The sequence below is a fragment of the Chinchilla lanigera genome, unplaced genomic scaffold (genome assembly GCF_000276665.1).
Source record: "Chinchilla lanigera isolate Chin_1 unplaced genomic scaffold, ChiLan1.0 scaffold00069, whole genome shotgun sequence".
In the NCBI taxonomy this organism is placed as follows: domain Eukaryota; kingdom Metazoa; phylum Chordata; class Mammalia; order Rodentia; family Chinchillidae; genus Chinchilla; species Chinchilla lanigera.
The window spans coordinates 496,733-517,450 of NW_004955470.1; the positions used below are offsets into that span (position 1 = coordinate 496,733).

The window sequence follows — 20,718 nt, forward strand, 5'->3', positions numbered from 1 at the left end:
ATGAAAACTTTTTTTAAAAAAAAGTCAGCTATAAAATGGAAGAGTGCTTGCTAAGGACTTGAGGGGAAGCAAATCAAGAGTACAAGTGTGGAAGGGTGGATGGATGGAAGCATGAATGGATAGGATCAATGTAAACTGTCTGCATACACAGGAATATTAGAGTGAATTCCATTGAAATCTGCAATTAATATCCAATTAACATCCTTAAAATATACTCCCAAGAAACAAATACTGTGTGTAATCAAATCATCTTGCCTATGTTTAGAATAATTCTTGTTTGTAGTATCTGTGGTGTCATCTCTTTTTCCGTATGATTTTCAACCTGTGATACAACATAAATGCCTCCCTTATAGGCTTCCTGCATCTGAGAAATGTTCTGAGCAGACAGAGATGCCAGGAGGAACAGCTGGGCAGCCTAAGCTTTCACTTCTGCTTCCTGGGAGGTTTTTGTTATGGCTTGTATCGCTGTGGGAGGCCTACTGTGATGCTGCTGACAGTAATAAGTTGCAACATCTTCAGGCTGCAGGTTGCTGATGGTGAGAGTGAAATCTGTCCCAGACCCACTGCCGCTGAACCTGGAGGGCACCCCAGATGCCAAATTGGTTGCATAATAGATCAGGAGTTTAGGAGCTTGCCCTGGTTTCTGCTGATACCAGGCTAAATAATTGCTAATGCCCTGACTGGCCTGGCAGTTGATGGTCACGCTGCCTTGCAGAGATGCAGACAGGGTGGATGGAGACTGGGTCATCAGGATGTCACATCTGGCACCTGAAATTGGGGACAAACACGCAAAATGACTACACAATCAATCATGTTCCCTGAGACTTCCCTGAAGGCCAGGCAGTACTGACTGCACTGACTGAGCAATGTCCCAGTACTGGCCCTACTTACCTGGGAGGCAGAGCAGCAGGAGCCCCAAGAGCTGAGAGAGGACCCTCATATTCCTGCTGTGTCTTGAATAAGACTGAGTCCTGCACAAAATGTGACTGGCTTATCAAGCAATTTTCGGAGCAAAGGGCTGTGCTCTGGAGACATGCAAATAAGAGGAGGCTGGGCAGGGCTGGGCACAGCTGCAGGGCTGGCTCAGCTCAATATTTCAGCACAGGCTCATCGTCTCCAGACATCCCAGGTTTGAGCAGAATTGCACAGCCTTGCCTGAGAAAATGTGCTCTCCCTAATGATCACAGGATAGAGCTGGTCATCTGTCTCTTATTCAAGTGGTGCCCTCAAGGTACCACATGCCTTATCTTGTTGTCTTTCCATTTACCACAGGATCTTTTAGAAAATATCCCAGAACCTAACCGGTTTTATGCTCCCAGCATTTGGAACCTGAGTTTGTGTCTTAGGCAGGAAAGGATTTGCTATTGCTCTGATTCCCTGATTACATGGTGATTCCCATTCATCGCCACTACCATGCAGGAATGCAGTCAGGTAAAGGGGAGAAGGAATTGCACTTTTCCTGATGAGTAAGGAAACAGCCAGACACTGAGCATTTCCTTGTTGTCTTGTCATCTCCATCCAAGACTTACTTTCTCCATCTTTGAATTCTCTCTCTGATCCCTTCAATCACAGCCAGCCTCACTAAGAATTTCCTCCTTGTACATCTGAACTGGTTTGGTGGCTATTCTAGCTCTGCATATGGTTTCACATTTCCAGGTTATATATTCCATGAGCTCCTCAAATTGATGCTTGTGGGTTTTGAAAGTCTTCACCCAGCCATTCCCTTCAAAAGAATAATTACTCCTTCATATCACTGCTCATGTACCCAAACTGACTGTACTGTGTTGCTGAAAAATATGTATTTCTTTGCAGTCTAGCTCTTTGAGTTCTGAGCCCTATAGGACTAAGCAGATAGCCAAGCAAGAAGGTGATTGGGGATCAGTGAACCTATTGTTGGAGCCTGCACAGCCTGATTATACATGGGGTATAAGTGGGAGACACCATGGGGTGTAGAAGCTAGAGTGGGGAGACCATGCAGGGCTTCTCAAAGAATCGTAAGACTCTCTCTGCACTTCGTTGCATTCAGTGGAAATAACTTAGAATCACCTGAGAGTGCTATTTAGTCCCAGAAGTGTGAACACAAGAAAAACTACAAGTGCACAGAGGAGCAGGACCCAACTCTCGCCGCTCAGCGTGTTGACACTATTTCCCTGAAGACAGATGACGGTGCTAACTTGCAGGCAAGGAAGTTCTCCACGATGATCCTCTATTCTCTGCACTCCTGCAATTTACATAGTGTATTCACCTCTCAGATCCAAGTCTTTCCAACCTTCACAGTCGGGAACACTTTTGCACCTATACTGCAATCCCTCCTGGATGTGAGGTTGATTTTGATTGTTTCATCAGGAACAGGAAACTCCAAGAGTTTCCATTTGGTCTTTTTCTGCCATAGAATTCCTGATGCTACACTTCATGTAACCAGTATGGTGATTCTGTCAAGTACTAAGTATATCTGTTCCATGTACACGTTTTTGAAGAGGAGAAATGACCACAGAAAGGATCAAGGACATACCAGACCCACTGTGAGCCAAAGCTTGGTTAAAAATCGATTGGTCAGTTGACCTCCATAGGTTCCTACATGTATCAAGAGCCTCAATAATTTTCTAGATCTTCTGGTAGGAGTGTGAATTCAGAACCTATGTGTAGTATTCCTAAAAATATCATAGCATTTTCTTTTCTGTGATTACTGTTACCCTGGTAAATGCTATAGTCCCTCTGGGGAAAGTGGAAGAAAGAATGACAGCATAACTTTTGGTAATCCAGGGCCCTTTTTTTGGTAATCCAGACCCATGTTTGTCTCTGCTCAAGAGGTACTGGGTGAGTAAACTGGAAATTTTGTGGGAACTTACTCAACAAACGTAGTAAGAATTCTGTTATGAAGATGTTGGTAGAAGACAAATTCTAATTTTTTCTCTTGAATGATGAATGGTAACAACTACATCAATATGACTAAATGTTTAAGAGAATAACAAAATGAAGAAACACTTCCCAAATGATCATACATCCTTAATTTTTCAGACAGTCAGGTATTTTGTGTCTCTTATTGATATGTTTTTTCAATGTCATTATCTCTATAACCCTCAGGTGACAGGACATCTGTCAGGAGTAAAACAAACAGATTTTCTTTTGAAGTGAAAAATAATCGGACACATTATTGTGAGCATAGAGAAAGGAATTTTCACAGGCTAAACCATCTGAGCCTTTTATATTAGGCAAATCATCTTCAATTAGACTGTTTGAGCCTCCACCGAATCAGTAAAATATTTTCAGGTGGGCATTTGCATTTAGTAAGTGATTGAGAAACAAGGAAAATCTCCAAGTCACTGTCAAAATTATACCTGGTCATGGTTGCTGATATTGATTGTGAGTAAATAAGATTGTCCTATATATTTAGTTCATAATGGAAATATTAAACTAGTGCATATACCTTTATCATCATCTCTTTCAATATATGATTATATAAGTGCAGACAACAATGTATTGAAATGTATGTACATAAATAAACAGTGGAATTATGTGTACATATATATTATATATATAATGCCTGCACATAGTGTTAGATATAAAGTATGAACACAATTATATCCCATGTCTATAAAATATATGAAAGTCTATAATATGGTTAAATGTTTTAGGTGTTACTGATGTACACAATGTTAATCCTAATTACCTGTGGTAAGTTATCTATACAATAATTTAAATTTTTATTCAAATATAATTTAGGCTTTAGATTTTTCCTGTGGTTTCTATCTCTTTAAGAATAAATCTGTAAGTATTTATTTTATGCTTTCAGTTGTAAAATCAGTTTACCTATTTGAATATTGAAATACTGTATTAACAACTTTGTCACAGCACAGGACAAATTTCACAGTACTGGTTTGCATTAAGCTGTTCAAATCTAGGTGGCTTCTAAGCTCAAGCATTCATTTTCCTTTCCGTGGATGTTCATGTTAAGGATCATCTGACTTGTGATTTGTGTTTGGGGATGCACCACTGTGGGAGGATGTTTTATGCCTTGCATGCAGTAATAAACTCCCACATCCTCAGCTTCCACTCTGCTGATTGTGAGTGTGAAATATGACCCTGACCATGGCCACTGAACTTGTCTGGGACCCCAGAGAACCAGTTGGTTCTTTTATGGATCAGGCCCCTTGTTGCCTGGCCTGGCTTCTCTAGGTACTAATACAAACAGGTGACTCTGCTACTGTGTAAGAGACTCTGAATGGAATTGCAGGAGATGGAGGCCAGCTCTCCATGGTGACAGGTAGGGAGAGTGGAGACTGAGTCATTGCTATATCCCCAGTGGATGCTGAAAAAAAAATGAAAGGAAGATTCAAGGTTAGGACAAATTTCAAAAGCCATTTTCAGGACTTTTCATTTATTTCAAGTTAATCTTTCTCCTTCAGAACATAATAATAAAATACTAAAAAGCACTTGCCACTGCAGTTACATGACAAAGGGAATTCTTTCTTCCTTAAAATCTTCATCAGAGCACTAGTCATTATTTTAAGTGGTTCTCCCTGAGCAAAATATCAGATCCCCTTCCCTGGAGCAAGGAGTACATGTCTCTAATGCATGGTCAGTATAAACATGACAGCCTTAGGTTCCATCCCCAACACACACACACACACACACACACACACACACACACAAACTCACCTTCCTCTTCTCCCTCTGCAATTACTGGGATCCAGAGCATGAGCAGCCCCTGGAGCAGAGCAGAGAACCTCATTTCTGAGAGTTGAACTGAGCGGCCTTGATCAGTTGAGGCAGGACAAGGGCTGTGGTTTTATTTGAGACTTTCAGGGAAGGGCCTCCTCAGGGACACTTTGCAAATGTCCCTGGGGGCAGTGGTGTGACATGATTTGTAAGGTGCAGGCTAAAGAGACAAATGCAGGAAGTGGACAAAATGACACAAAAAGCCCCATGGAGAAAAACAAATAAGGGTTAAGTCAAATCTGTCTTTATTAGTGACAAGAGGGGTCTGAAGATAAAGGTTTTGATGGAGAAACATGACATAGGACCTGCACTCTCAGGAAACTGATTTCCAGGAAATGCCGAAGGATCTCTGTAGGAGTCACTGAGAGGCCAGTGGCCATCCTGCCTCCTCTGATCCCAGAAAATCTGGAGGAGGAAGCAGCTCCCATGCCCACACCTACTCAGGGGCTGAAGGCTCCAAACAAATCCTGATCCACAGACAATAAAAATGTTTCCTGGAATCTGCTGTCACCAGGTTATATGTTTGATCATTTTAGATTCAGTGTTAGTGCATTTTGCTGGTTCCTAAACTGCACAAGATCATTTGTCACAAGGCTGACAAGGAGAAAGCTGAGTGTCTCATATAGATAGAGAGCTGATAGTCCTGTTCCAGTAGGAGGAAAAACAACTGAAATGATTCTATGCTTTGATGTGAATATGAAGTTGCCAGTGACCTCTTGTTACAATTTGATGTCTATGGTATTGTAATTTCCTCAGAGACATCCCATTAACCTTTGAGATTTGTAAGGGGAAGAACTTTCCAAGATAACAACAAAAAATGAGCAAGAAAAAAAAACTTTATTTCTCTTTCACTGAGTGACCTTTAAACAAAATTCTTCTGCACTGCGTTTTGCAACATGAAGAAAGAGGTCTGACGCTGGTCCAGATTTCTGTCTTCTCTATGTGAGAAGCCAGTCCTCTGACCAGGCGTGTGTGTGGGGCAGCCACAGCTGAGTCAGAGTTCTCAGGGTTTCCCTTTGAGAAGGGAAGAACTTCATCCCCTGCTAGGATGCCTCCTCCTCTCTTGGCCCTGGCACTGACATTTTGATTGCAACTTCTCCATTGCATGTGTCTATCATACCACTAATCCTTAAGATAGAAAATGAATGATTATTCTTGGCTTGCCATTGAAGTAATTAATATTGAATTAACCTGCTGTTAATAAGTAGTGTCTACATCAAATTATTTCAGAGGAACATTCACAGACCTGAAAAAAAAATCCTGGAGCAATAGAAAGATTACTTTGTTGTACTATAAAATCTGGGGTTATCTAGCCTAACATCATATTTAATTACTAAGAAACAGAAATAAAGCATGATCCTGCACTGAAGAAAAATCTTTATATCTTTTGGGTAATCTATCAAAGTAAGGTATTTTAAGAAGGTTGAAAAAAATAAATTATTTTAAATAATTTAACAAATAGCATTGACCTTTAAAAGTTGAACCTGAGGACCAGTAACTTGGGTAATGATAATTTTCTGATCAGGATCTAGATTACAATAAATATCTCACACTTTCATTCATTTTGTAGATTGTTGTGTATTAGACTCTTTTCCTTATCTTTTTAAGATTTAGTGAATTAAAATTTGCCACTTAGCCATAAAAAACTGCACAATGCTAATGAAAGGAATTTTTTCTACCACTTAGCATATATCAGAAACTAATGTGAAAAAAACACAAAAATACTTAGAAATTGAAATAGAATGCTTTGTCAGATTTTATTTTCATTTGGAATGTTGCTAAAAATAATCCCTTTAAATCATTAGCTATATAGAAATGTGAATTGTGGAGCAATGTGTAACAATAAGAAATTTACCATGTTTTCTTTCAATAAAAGTGAATTCTTTTGGTTTTTATGCTGTATTGCAAAGAATTTTTAATTTAAGAAATTGTTGTTTTAATGAAATTTAAGAGAAAAGCTTTAATAAGTGCAGCTTATATTGGTTGTTTTCTCTCATAATCTGCTGCCCTTACATATCCAGTATGTAAACTCTTGTCAAGGTCTTTGTTAAAAATGGATTTTCCATTTTCTATATTATCCATTCATTTAATAAGAAATATTCCTATTATGAACACAAATCTTTCTCTCTCCCTTAATAAATAATGCCAACACTTTAAAAATATAAGAAATTTGATTGCTCAACACTATATACAGATGATGAGAGTAAGAATTACACTGTGTATTAGTCAGCTGGCAGAAAACATCCACACTCCCAGTTTAAAGGAGCAGGGTTTTATTAGGCTCACAATTTCAGGAGATTCAGTTCATGGTCATCTGGCTTCAAGGAAACAGTGGTGTGGTGGAAATCTCCTCACCCCATACAAACCATTTGAACCAGAGCAGAATGAAAAAAAAAAAAGATTAAGAAACAGTGCAAACATTCAGTCTCATAGCTCTAGTCTAGCAGCCAGGTAAGAGCTAAGATATGAACTCCAGAAGTTTGGAAAGCCCTGCCCATATTGCACTGCTAGTTTTGGCACACTTGGCCTCTATCAGGGGCAGGTTCCAGTTATTGCTTGGGGTTTGCCACAATAGACATTCACATTCCTTGCACCACTAACTTCCTGGGGTATATATGAACTTAATTCTTTCCACAATTCTAGTTAGACACTGAATTGAATTCAGTGTTAAGTTTCAATGTTGACAATGGGGCAGTTTGATTCAGTTCTCCTCCAATTTGTTTTCCATCAAAATTCTGGAAAGAATTAAGTTCATGAATCAAGGTACCACACTATTGTGTCTTTCACTCCATCACAGATCTCCATACCATCTCAAAGGCTCCTATCTGATATTGGGACTGTATCACATTTGTGTCTATCCTCATACAGCTAACTGAAATGTTGGTAGAGGCCTCAGTGAGCCAACAAATAATGCATTCTGCATGCTGGAAAAACCAGCACCATGTGGTGAGGAGGCCAGCTGCTTTTACCAAGTTGCCTATTTGCTGACTTCGAGAAAAAACCTTTCTCTCATAACACACTTCTTTTCTTTGAATGTTCTTTTCTATTGTTGGAAAAGTTTAGTCATATTTTAATTAAAATGTTTTTTGAGATAGGGTCTCTCTCTGTAGACCAGGCCTGCATTGAACTCACAATGATCCTCTTGCTCCTGCAGAAATCAGTTATTTTCAAAGTGTTCTGCCTGATAAAGTATATTGAAGAAAGAATTTCTTTTCATTCTTAATTACAAGTTACACTGTGTTGGCCATTTTCCTCTGGGATGTTGATATCTTGAAAAACAATAAGATGAATGAGTGTAGGAGGTCGTGGGAGGACCAACCAATAGCCAGCCCTTACAGTTCAAATACTTGAATGAGTGAATGAAATTGTCTACCATTTAGAATGATCTAGAAATAAGATGAAGAAATAAAACAAATGCTGAGGTTCATCAGATTGGAGTAGTTGAGACCTTGAAGTACAATTGGTACATTCTGGAATTCACACAGTTCAAATACAACTTTTGAGTATTTAAATTTCTGAGGTTTCCAGTGGGAAAGATAAAACACATGCCTACTTCAAGAAAGAAATATATTTAAATATATTCTGTATTTCTACTCTGTTACATCAATAGCACTGTGTCTTTTTTGTTGGGGAAGACAATACCTAAGAGGGGGTGGAAACACTGGGATTTACAGACAGGGAAAATCACAGAAAGCCCAACAGACTATTTGATAATGTCAGCCTGGTTCAGAAGGTTGAAGAAAAGGATAGAAAAAAGCATTATGGAGAATCAGGGTTGAAAAATCAAACGCTAGCAACATGGAAAATACTTTGTAGAGAAAAGGGATCACTTATCAGAAGACCATGTGACATTTTAAGTAAATAATTCAATTTCACAGCATCAGTAATGTTTCTATCTTTACTAAAGCATTTGGTCTCAGAAGGGCCTGGCCTTGTAAAAGTCTGTTTCCATAGGAATAGAACAAGTAAGATAATTTTTATAAATGTTTAGGGTAAGCATGAAAGCTTTGAGGAAACCTGTGGTTAGGACTGCCTGAGAGAGAAAGTCTGAGATGAGTAAAAAAGGCACAGGGCATCGAGGTGTTTTACTCATGAGGCGGGCATTCAGGATGCCAGGCACTTGACTGAATTTGGAGGTCCTGAGTGGGTGACATTCATCTGAGATTTAAGCTTTTCCTATGGTGCATATTTCTCACATGGCACAGAGTTTCCATATTTCAGACAGTAAGAAGTAAAGTGATTCAGCTTGAATGGGATTGGGATGTCCCCCAATAACACTGACTTACCATACTCAGTCATTGTTCTCAGTTATTTCCCACATTGCATGAAAAGAGCCACCACATTTCCTCCACCGAAATTCATTCATATGCAGAAGAATCTTATATCTAGAGTATTAGGTTTCCTGTTGCTGGAATAGAATACCTGACACGTACATCTTAAAGGAGATGAGGAATATTTGACTCACAGCTTCAGAGAATTCAGTCCATAGCAGCTGGCTCCAAGTGGTTGCATCATCGTATATGGAGCTGGTGTAATAAAGCTGCATAATCCGTGGCAACTGGGAAGTACAGCAGAGGAACAACACACTGGAGGACAGGGGCCAATGACCAGATACAGATTCCAAGATTGTGCTTCAAATACTTATTTAAGCACACCCAGAAGTAAGCTTTATTAATGTACTAGGTGTTTGTTATGGGTTGGGGGTTTTTGTACAAGTGGAAACACTATAATACAGGATATATATTTTAAGAGATTATTTATAATAGCCATCCAAACAATGATATACAAGAGAGTGCAGAAAATCTGTCCATACACTAAGACCAAGGAATCCAGCTGAGGGCCTGGATCTGATGGCAATGTCCCTCCTGAGCCTAGCTTAAGGCCTAGAGCCCATAATAATGCCTCCCATGAGTCCATCTGGAGGCCTAGAGCCCATAACAATATCTCATGCAGGCCTGTTTCACAGATCTGTGCTGGGAAGGCCCAAAGGTCAGTGGTAGAATCTAGAAAGTCTGTGCCAGCAGGATGAAGGATCTGTGCTAGCAGGCTGAGGGATCTGTACTCTGGAGCCCAGAAGCGGTGCTCAGAATAACCAGTGCTTCCCCAGAAGGTACCACAGCTATCCTCAGCAACAGTGAGGTCCCGAGCTCCCCCAATAGTCAAAACAGCTGAGTTCCCATCAGGAAAGCAGGTGTAGCAAGCTTCTTCAGGAGGCTCAGCTGTGCACCATCTTCCCCTCCAGAGCCAGGAAGCGGTGCTCAAGGTGAGGACCAGAGCTCCCCCAAAGTGAACCAAAGCTATTCTTAGTGCCAACAAGGTCCCGAACTCCTCGAAGGATGAAAATAGCCGAGTTCATCAGGAAAGCCAGTATGACAAGCTCTTCCAACAGAACTAACAGCTCCTTACAGCTTCCACCAGCTCCAACAGCCTTTCTCTGCTCCCAATAGCCTCTCTCAGTTCCCAACAACCTGTCAGCTCCCAACAGCCTAACTTCTCCTTCTCCAGTACTGACGCTTATGCTGCTGGCAACAATCCCCAGGCAGGCCTCCCACACCTAGCACCACACTTACTCAGTTCAGGTGGGGGTTATAAGTTGACCACCAGTAGTCAATCCACTACAGTGTTTGATATTGCAAGCATGTTGATGAACACGGTTAAAGTACCAAGACCATCTTGGCAGAGAAATTGAGAAATGTCATCATGGATGAGCAAGAGTAGAACAAAACATCATTTGTATCACAAACACAGGCTGTCAACCCATGAGCATCTTGGTACAAAGAACTTGAGATTGCAGGCCCCTGCCTGATTGTAACCACAGGCTCCCTCAAGAAAGATACCTTGCTGTGGTTCATGAGTGAGGTGTGGCTGGGGATGGTCCAACCATAGTCTCAGTTTGGGCAGGACATGATTCATGAAAGAACAAAAACTTTTAAATATGATACTAGAGGATTAATAGCTGAAGGGAGATGATACACAACATTGTGATTTCTCATTGAGCACTGACAGATAACTTTTTGTCCATTTGTCTTTCCTGAATGTCACCATTGTTATAGTTATAATGAAATGCAATGTTTCACATTGTTTTTTAGACATTGACAGATTTTGTACATGGTTTCTGAGCAGCTGAAAGAAATACCGTGCCAGTCCTATCTGTGGGGCCAGGTTGAGATGATGTTTGTAAGGAAACATTAGTCTGATCTGCAGGTGTTCAAATCCTTTATGTGTGGCCTATGGCAAACATGGAGGTTTTAAACTTCTTCTATCTGGATGAGGAGCATGGCTTTCCTTGTCTGTAAACCAGGGACATCACTCTCTTTTTGTCAGACTAAGGGTTACTTTTCCAGCTTATTTTCCCTGTGATCCCTCTCATCAGACTCACAAATGCTCTTCTTTTCACTACATGTGACAGATGAACTGGTTTTAGCCAATGCTTCCCTGATCAGATCATTCTGAGTCTGGCCTGAGTGATCCTTGCCTATGGACATGGGTTCTGTTAGAAAAATGGGCAAAATTAACCCTGCATGAAAGGGATAAGCTATGAAAGGGGACTATGAGTCAGTCATAGTACTATCCAGGATCACCTGGACTCTCACAGGACATTTCCAGACTCCTGCAGAGGCTTTTCCGCCATCACAGCAGTGCACTTCCCCCCTCATGTGGCCACATGTGCAGAAACACCCTGTAGTTTTTCCTGTACTTGATAACCATGCTCTTCATGGTAATATGTACTTATTTCTGGCACATTTTCTCACTTAATTTTTATTGTACGATTAGATGCCAGAATCATACATAGGTTTTGGCCACTGTCTGGCATTGTAGATAGATTAGTTACTTATATTTGGTTTTCAAATAAAAGTTAATAGTTTAGGAATCAGGATTCCACCACCGTGTTGGTATTACAAATGCCTGATGAAATTTTCCTGCCTATTGCTTCTCACTACCAATTTAAAGACGAGGGAGTCATCCTGATTATTTTCTAGAGAACTTCTGTGCTTTCTTGCTTTTACTAACTTCTGTTGTCTATCTCCAGTAGGTGTCTGGGTGGCTTGGTGAAAGTTGTCTGAGATGACACGAATTTAATTACACAGATTGGAGGATGCACAGAGGGAGACACAGTAGGAAGATCATTAGTGGCAACTACAGGCCAAAACAAAACGTGATTTCCTCTTCCTCAATATTTGCTGAAACCTTAAACATACCACCATGATGCCTGCCAGGGCTACTGAATCTCAGTTACCATGAACATTCTTAACTGTGAGCCCAACTATTCCATGAGCAATAAACACACCCCTTTGTAGACTTCCCATTTATCCTGCAAGGCATCCTTTCTTGTGTCATCTCCTCTACTTATTTATACCAGCGCAGGTTCAAAGTAAGCAACATATTCTTCCTGAAATGTTCATTAAAAAGTACTGTTGGCTTTCAGTTGCAGTGGACATGATTCCATGTGCTCTCCAGACCCAGCACGGGAAGTTGCAAAAATATCCCAGGACCAGGTCCTCCTCTCACTATCGCCTGTGTAGCCTTAATAAACTGTTTTATAGCAGAGAAACCAAGCATTCTTGACTTTGTCCTCCAAGGCTGTGTATATTTTCATTTACCTGGCATCCCTCAGCGTGCTTGAGATACACCGAGAGGACAGAGATAAACGTCACACTGGAAAACTGGCCTTCAGCGCTCAGGTCTGGCTCAATCTGAACTTCTTTCTAGTTGGTCATCTCAGGAAATAAGGGTGGGGCCTTATGACATTTGTGGAGGAAAATGACACCTTCCCCTACTTTTCCTAAATCAGGTACAGACTGCAAATATTTATGAAGAAATTAAATTCTTTCTTCAGTTGTGGAATACTGCATCTAAATGTTAGAGTACTGCTGTTACACAATGCTTAGTGTACCACGGAGTACATAGTATGACGCTGACACATAAGTAAATAAAAACTGGTTATAGAAATCATGTTTTTTTATTATCTACTTGGATGAAATTTTTGTACTTTTTTTCTTTTGGTTTTCTGCTTTTGAAACAGTTCTTTTGGAGAAGAAATTTGCAGGTCAGACTTTAGAAGGATTCTTTTGTATACCCAACATAGATATTTTAATTTAGAAATTAAATAAGTTGTTTGGGCATGTTGTATTGTGAAGAAAGAAAGATTTCAAAAACTTAAAATCTCTTACAGGATAGTTAAGCCTGCAAAGCATTCCTGGAAGCAGAGCTGAATCTTGGAAAAGACACAGGGAGAATACGGCTGCAGGAGCTGAGCCTCACCACACAGCCAGAGGAAGATTAAGCTGAAAGCTGCTATAATTTGAAGGAACTGCCCTGTCCTGCTGGCCCACTGTGATCAACTGAACTATGAGTGAGAGACTAATGCCCTCCTCTGCCCTGTGGCTTGGAGGATTCAGGACATGTCATTCCTTTTGCTAAGCTGGATGCACAGATGAACAGAGAGATATGCTTAAAAACATAGCAAGTCTGTGGAAAATGCTTCTGCATTTCTTGTGGAAGTATACGTTAGTAAAGCCATGGTGGATAGCAGTACAGAGATTCCTCGAGATACTCAACATAGAAACTTTATATGATCCAGATGTCCCCCTCCTGGGTACATTCCAAGGGAAATGAAGTTGGCATACAGAAGAGATAGCTGTGCACCATACATATTTTTATTGTAGCATTATTCACAATAGTAACTTATGGAATCGACTCAATTTTCCATTATCAGATGACCAGATAAAGCAACTATGGTATATAGACACCAAAGGTAATTATTTATTCATAAATTATAATAAAATTCTGTCATTTGCAGAAATATATATTGACAGAGAAGGAATCATTTTAAATGAAATAAGCCAGACAAAGAAGACAAGTATTACATGTTTATTGTTTACTTTCATATGTTGTTATAGTTACTTTGTCTTTGCTGAGATAAAATGCATGATATCCACAAATGAAAGCTGAAAGGTTTAGACCCAGTTGGTCTAAACCACAGTTGGTCTAAGGTAGGACGATGATGGAGGAGGAACAGATTACAGCAAGGCAGTCAGGAAGCAGCACAGCTTCCTACATTCTTCTCTTTTTATTCCTTTCAAGCTACAAGCCATTTGGTTTGTTCTACCTCATCCATGTTGGGTAGTCTCTCCTCATTGAATCCATCACCAGAACACCTCAGAACTATAATAAACCAATCAGTGGGCTGATCCAGTATCACACACCCATGATGCAATCACTGCCAAAGCCCCACATATGACAGCAGGAGTCTTTGCGGGGAGCACTGAGATGTAAGCCACACCATATGGGGAAGTTAAAATGGGAACACTGCACTGCATAGAGTGAAGGAATAATTCGGGACTAAGAACAGTGAGGGGAGAAATAAAGAGAGAGGGAGAAAGAGAGACAGAGAGAGATGAAAAAGCAAGAGAACAGAAAAGTAATAGACATGAAGTACATATGTTATATACATACATGGAAATATATCAACTTGTATTAATTTATGCAATGCATATGTAACTTCAATAATTAGCATTTAAAAACGTGTCAGTAGCCAGGTGAGGTTTGCTTACTTTGAAAGACTTATTTTCCTGTATTTGCACGCACGTCGTTGGTCAGGCTGAGAACAGTGACTGAAGGGTAAGTATTGGGCAATGTTCACAACTGAGATTCACCTGCAGATCAATGAGCTTTAGATGAGAAATTTATGAGGAAACTCCTAATTTACAACGTTGGCCCAATTTGAAGGGTCCAGTCACAGCATTTCTAGCATTTTCTTATCTCCAACTCTTCAGATGTGTTTCTGCAAAAGTCTGATCATCCCTAACAGTCAGTATTCAATGTCATTGACCTGTGAATTCCTCTGTGCCAAGGTAGCAGGAGCTGAGACAAGAGGACTTTACACTGTGTGATTTCCATTCTCCCAGGACATCCTTGATGAACACAGTGGTGTGATATATGTGGATTTTAAATGATGGATAAATATCTTGTCTAAAATTCTGTGTTGTTTTTAATGTTTTGGGTTATTTTGTAAATGTCTGCGTGTCTATTAGTGTGTTTTTGTTCTTTTACCTTTAAAACAAAAAAGTCAAAGCAAAACCATGTCTGTATTAGCAGAAATAGTCTGGAAACAGAAAGAAATGCTTGAATTAAGATAATATGTTAACATAATCATGAGCACATGCATATGTGTGTATGTGTAGTCAACATTTCAAGAATAATAGATGCATGTAGACATAGTGATACAAGTTTTATCATCTTATTCACCTATTATTTAGCATTAACTTGGCAAGATGTTCATTAGCAGACTAGTAAACATTTATATTAAAGCTATAATTATTTAAATAAGCACTTATGCACAGGCCTAGATGTGGAAATTCTGTGTTGATCAGTGTTTGAAGATTAATGATTGATCAACAGCCACTCAGAAATCAGTGAGTGAGAACACTCAGCATGTACTTCCTGTCCTGCATCTTCATGTTCACAGGTTGGCTACACCGGCAGAGCTCACTACCGCATGTCTAATGCAGGGTCCTCATTTTCATTGCCAGATACTAAAGAGCAATGATTTGTTAGAGTCCAACATTCTCATGGTTGCTTATAGCAGCGAAGAAAATGCCTGAATTTACCCGCACGGGAAAATACTGGACCATTCTATTCACAAATATGTGTGTATATTGTCCTTAGGTGAGGATAGTCATTGTGAAGTATTCCAAATTTCATTTTGTAGTAATAAAATGGAACAGGAGGCGCTAAGGTTGGATGTGGCTTATCTAACAGGACTTCTGTCCTGGAGGCTGGGTTCTCACTGCAGCCACTAAAGAGGTAGAGAGCTGTTAAGTGCTGGCGCCTGGTGTGAGAAGGTGAGGTCACTGCAGGTGCTGCCTCTGGAAGAGATCAGTGCTGATCTTACACAGCAAGCTGCTCTTAAAGAAAGGATGGTGTGACGAAGTGAAGCCGCATTATATACTCGGCCACCCCAGAGCGCAGCTGGTTTCCTTCCTGCTCACATGCCATGTTCTGAGAGCGATGGCTGCGTCCTTACCAGAGGACACGCAGATGGGCCTGCGCACTCTTGATCTTGGCACCTCCACCACTGACTGGAGCAAATCTATTTCCTTTGTAACATACTCCATTCAAATATTTTGTTACAGCAACAGAAGAAGGAAAAGTACAGGTGCGTCATCTTTTAATGCATGATTTTAAATAAAAATGTAATTCAGCAGATTCATTGTCTCTGAAAAGATTCTCATTAACTAAAATAAACTTCTAAATACAGCTTCTTTTTTCAGTCTTTGGCAGGTAGCAAGCCAGTTTTTCCAGCACCATTTATTAAAGAGACTGTTGTTCTCCCAGTGAGTTTGATTGGCCCCTTTATCAAAGATTAGGTGGCTGAGTGTGTTTTTGGCTGTGGCTGTTTCTTCCAGTCTGTTCCATTGATCCTCGGGCCTGTTTTTTAGCCAGTACCAGGTTGATTTTATGACCGTAGCTTTATAGCATAATTTCAGGTCAGGGATTGTGATTCCGCCTGACTTGTCCTTGTTGCCCAGGATTGCTTTTGCTATTCTGGGTCTCTTAAACTAGGAGATATGATAGACATTGGGAATTGATAGGAAAGCACTCATAGGTAAAGGATAACTGGAATATGGGAAAAGAGAAGGGAAAGAAGGAGAAAGTTTGTATATATGTATATGCAGGATAGTTAACACAGGTGTTCTACTGTCCTGTATTTCCTTGCTGAAAGAAACTGTCAGTGAGGCATTGGTTGATTAGCTTTGTATGTCTATATGTGTTTTCATGAGAAACTACATTGAAGATATCAATATGTAATACAATAAGCATTGTTAATTCCCTACCACTCTGTTTGTAACTCTGTAATGTCTGTACTGATCCTTTGCTATTTTGTAAAATGTTGTCGATCTGTTAGTATTTTCCTCCTTTTATTTCTAAAATAAAAAAAATATATAGCTTCTTAAGCCTTCTGTAGGTCATGTGCTAACATGCTAAAATGCAGATTGTCATTCAGGAGGTCTAATGTGATTCTGAAGTTTTGCTTTTGTTAAATATCACTGATGCTGTTTATGTTTTTATATTCTGGACAAACTTTGTGTAAATGGAAAATCATTCTATGTCCATATTTAGTTGGTTTTGGTTTTGCTAAGAAAGTTGTTGTATTTTGTTAAGTAATGCTTATATATTTCAAGAAAATCTTGACTTCTTTTGACAGTACTATGTCATCATACTTTCTTGCTGTGACTTCAACTTTCTGATTTCTGTAAACAGCATATTTAAAAATACTCTGGGGCTAGCACTTACCTTACAAATTCTTAGTTGGAGGAGATACTGGTGTACAAAGAAGTCTGCACATATGCTGTATTTCTATAATCATTATCGCTTCTGCAAGTAGGTTTCCCTCAACTGATTTATTCAATCATTTTGTGTGTAAATGCTCAAAGAAGGGCCTTAAGGCCCCTGAGACTTGGAGCTGGAGGAGGATGATTCAGCAAGATCTGGGCACATCTTCAAGGGGAGAGATGGGTGGAGAATCCCCTGAGTCATCGCGCTATAGGTTGGGAGATCGTCAGTGCTCCACACACCTGAGTTTTCAAATCACATCTGAGGACTCCGTGGTTGGAGGGACAACCACATGACTGTCCCATGTTCTCTGGCTTCTGCAGAGCATCAAAGTATATTGTATTTCTAGCCTCTGCTTTTAAAATCTAATCTATAAAATGTGGCCTATCATAAATTGCTGTCTATATTCTAATAACCATTACTAAAATCATTCTGGCTTGGAATTTATGTTCATGTTTTCTTGAGCTTCTGAAGGTTGAGAATTCCTCATTTCTCGAATCTAATTTGTCTGTTGCTGTGATGTTTTTTTTTTTTTTTTTTTTTTGTTTGTTTTGGTTTTCCTTTTCTCACTATGTTTCTCAGATTGGCCTTAAAGTTATTATGTAGCGCAAGCCTAGCTTCCAATTTTTTATTTTTCTTTCTTTTTTTTTTTTTTTTGGTATCAGGAAACAAACTCATGACCTCACACTTGCCAGGAAGGCACTGTGCTGCTGAGCTAAGTCCCCAGCCCTGGCTTTGGATTTATGACAATCATCTTGCCTCAGTCTCCCTAGTGCTATGATTACTAGCAGACTCCACAATGCCCAGCTCATTCTGTGTTTTGTTTGTTTTGTTTGTTTATAGGCCTCTTTCAATACTGTATTTCTGGTCATTGAAAGGAACTTAATTTCCCATTCTATGTATGTTACTTTATATTGTTGCTTGTAGCAGTTTACATTGCTTGTCTTTTGTTGCATGAATCTCTTCTTTTCTTCCTGGTACCAGGGATCGAACTCACGACCTTGCACTTGCTGGGCAGGCGCTGTGCCACTGAGCTAAATCCCAAGCCCCTGTTGCATGAATCTCAAGACTTCCTCTAACTCAGATCCCTAACGTGTACTGATTTGTGTCCTTCATGAAATTAGGAGAAGCACTGTGATGTCTGTGTGGCTGGAGCTGGGGTAGATGAAACAGTGGTAAGGGACAAGGACCCTACCTGACTTTCCCTAAGATCTTCAAACCCTGGCTGCATGTGGGAAACTCTCTTCTCAGGTGCAGGCACCAGGGAGAGAAGCTGGGGCAGCTCAGCCTCACACTTCTGCTTTTGTGGGAGGTTTATGTCATGGCTTGTATCACTGTGGGAGGGAAACTGTTAGTCTGTAGACAGTAATAAGTTGCAAGATCTTCAGGCTGCAGGCTGCTGATGGTGAGAGTGAAATCTGTCCCAGACCCACTGCCGCTGAACCTGGATGGGACCCCAGAGGCCATATCGGTTGCATAAGCAATTAAGAGTTTAGGGGCTTCCCCTGATTTCTTCTGAAACCAGTGTAAACTACTGCTAATACCCTGGCTGGCTTGACAAGTGATGGTGACTCTCTCTCCTAAAGACGCAGGCACCGATGGGGACTGGGTCAACTGGATGTCGCATCTGCCACCTGACAGTGGAAACAGAAAAATTAATTATGTTATAAAAAGAACTTCTCAAAATATTCAGGTGGCTCTGACCATGCAGTGCTGAGGAAATCCCCAGGGCTGCTCATCCTTACCTGGCAGCCAGAGCAGCAGGAGCCCCAGGAGCTGAGCGGGGACCCTCATGTCCATGCTGTGTCCTGACTGGGACTGAGTCCTGCACAGGGTGTGACAGACTATGAAGAAGTCCTCAGGGCCTGGGCTGTGCTCTGGGACATGCAAATCAGCAGGGTGGGCGGGGTGGGCTCAGCTGCAAGACTGGCTCCTCTCAGTGGCCGTGCACAGGCATGGGGCCCCAGATGTCCCAGATGAGAGCACACTGCTATAGACTCATTTGCAGTGGATTTTCTCTCTTGTAAACAGATCACAGAATCATTCAGCTTTGCCCTTGAGTATAGTGTTGTTTTGTTCTCTTAGATGCTCATCACATCCTCTGTGATTGCTCACATAACATATGGTGGACTAGATATAGTACAATTTCACAAAATTCCTGTTTTTTTAAGGTTACCTGTTTTGGGCACCTGTAGTTAATATTGAGAGCAGAAATGTTATCCATGCTGTTTCCCTGATAGTCTTGGTGAAGTAAGTTATCAGCATACCTCTCCAGGACTGTAATGAGGCAGAAGAGGAATCGCAAATGGAGTTTCCGTGATTTGTCACACCTGAAACCTCAAGTTAAAAGGAATTAAAAAGTGGAGTCCAGAAACCAAAGAAAAATCCAAGGAAAAAGACTTTAAAATCCAGTGGTTCATTTAAATCACTAATTCTAATTTCTACCTATCTCTGCCCTTTATCTTCCCCCATACTTGGAAGCACTTCAGTCACAGAGAGAGCCTGGGGACTTCAGGACACTGGCGCATACAGGCTGCTTCTGGTGCTTTATACAAACCAGCAGGGATGCAGTGGTCTGGTGAAGCAGACAGACGCAGGCAGGCATGGGATGAAGGGCAAAAAGTCAGTAACCATGCAAAAGCCCAGACATATTGAAAGTCAGAATAACAATTCAAATAAAGAAAATAGAGCGGACCAACACTGAATGTGCAGTAGCTTACTGAGGGTAGTGAACGTTTCCTCTAGGGGACTGAAGAAGAGAATCCTAATTTAATCCAAGATAGCAGAGTAAGCTCCTAGACATATAGACACTCTGGGAGAAAGACAGCTGAGTTCTGTGTACAAAGCGGCTATGGGAGACATTTCAGACATTTCCCTCCAGATGCACGCACTGTAGTTACTATGTGTCATCCTGAGAAGCGCCCCATTGTCTGGGTGAAATTAGGAAACCCTACGCTGTTTGTATCTCCTAAATGCAGCAGCCACTTCTCATCAGTGATGTAGAAAGCACCCACGCTGACTATCAGTTTGCTGTTTCTTACATCTTTAAAGTGCTAACACAAGTACTCCTCAAATTCTTCGGTGAAAAAATAGGAGGAAAAACTCTATGTTCATCCTACAAAACTGGTCTCACCTTGATCTCAAGGAAGTGTGAATGTCACACCCATCCCCCATTTTCCCTGAGTCAAGGCAGTACTTTGGGGGTTGTACTCGGAGCAGGGTTTGGGGCAGCAGTAGAAATGCTATTTGTTTATTGACTTTCCCACTCAATAAAATGAAAGCTCCATGAGGGTACAGGTTCTGGTCCATTTGTTCAGAATGCCTATGCCTAGGCCTGTGCAGGAGTCTATATAATTTTTTTAACATATTGGTAGTGATCAGTGTTTACTTCACTAGTTTGGGACCTGAAGCTATCTCCACTTTTACTGCCAGGAGGACCTGTGACACCTTAGATCTGTTAGAGAAAGGGGGCTTTGTGAGAACTAGAAGCCTTACTTGAGAACCTGGTTTACCTGAATAGCAGTGACAATGGTGACTCCTAAGTACATGATGACTCATTGTGTTGGTGCTCAGGGGGAAGGACTGAGGTGCTTTTGTATTGTCTAAGAGTAAATCTAATGTGTTTTTATTTATTTATTTGAGACAGGGTCTCACTCTGTAGTG

At 40.6% G+C, this 20,718-nt stretch overlaps 1 gene segment (V, D, J or C); it reads right to left on the minus strand.

The window, feature by feature from the left end:
- Window positions 1–415: 415 nt before the first annotated feature.
- On the minus strand, window positions 416–18,896 carry LOC102018713. The segment is given in 2 exon segments: window positions 416–768; window positions 18,801–18,896. Coding segments are annotated over 2 exon segments (408 nt in total).
- Between the last annotated feature and the right edge of the window lie 1,822 nt (window positions 18,897–20,718).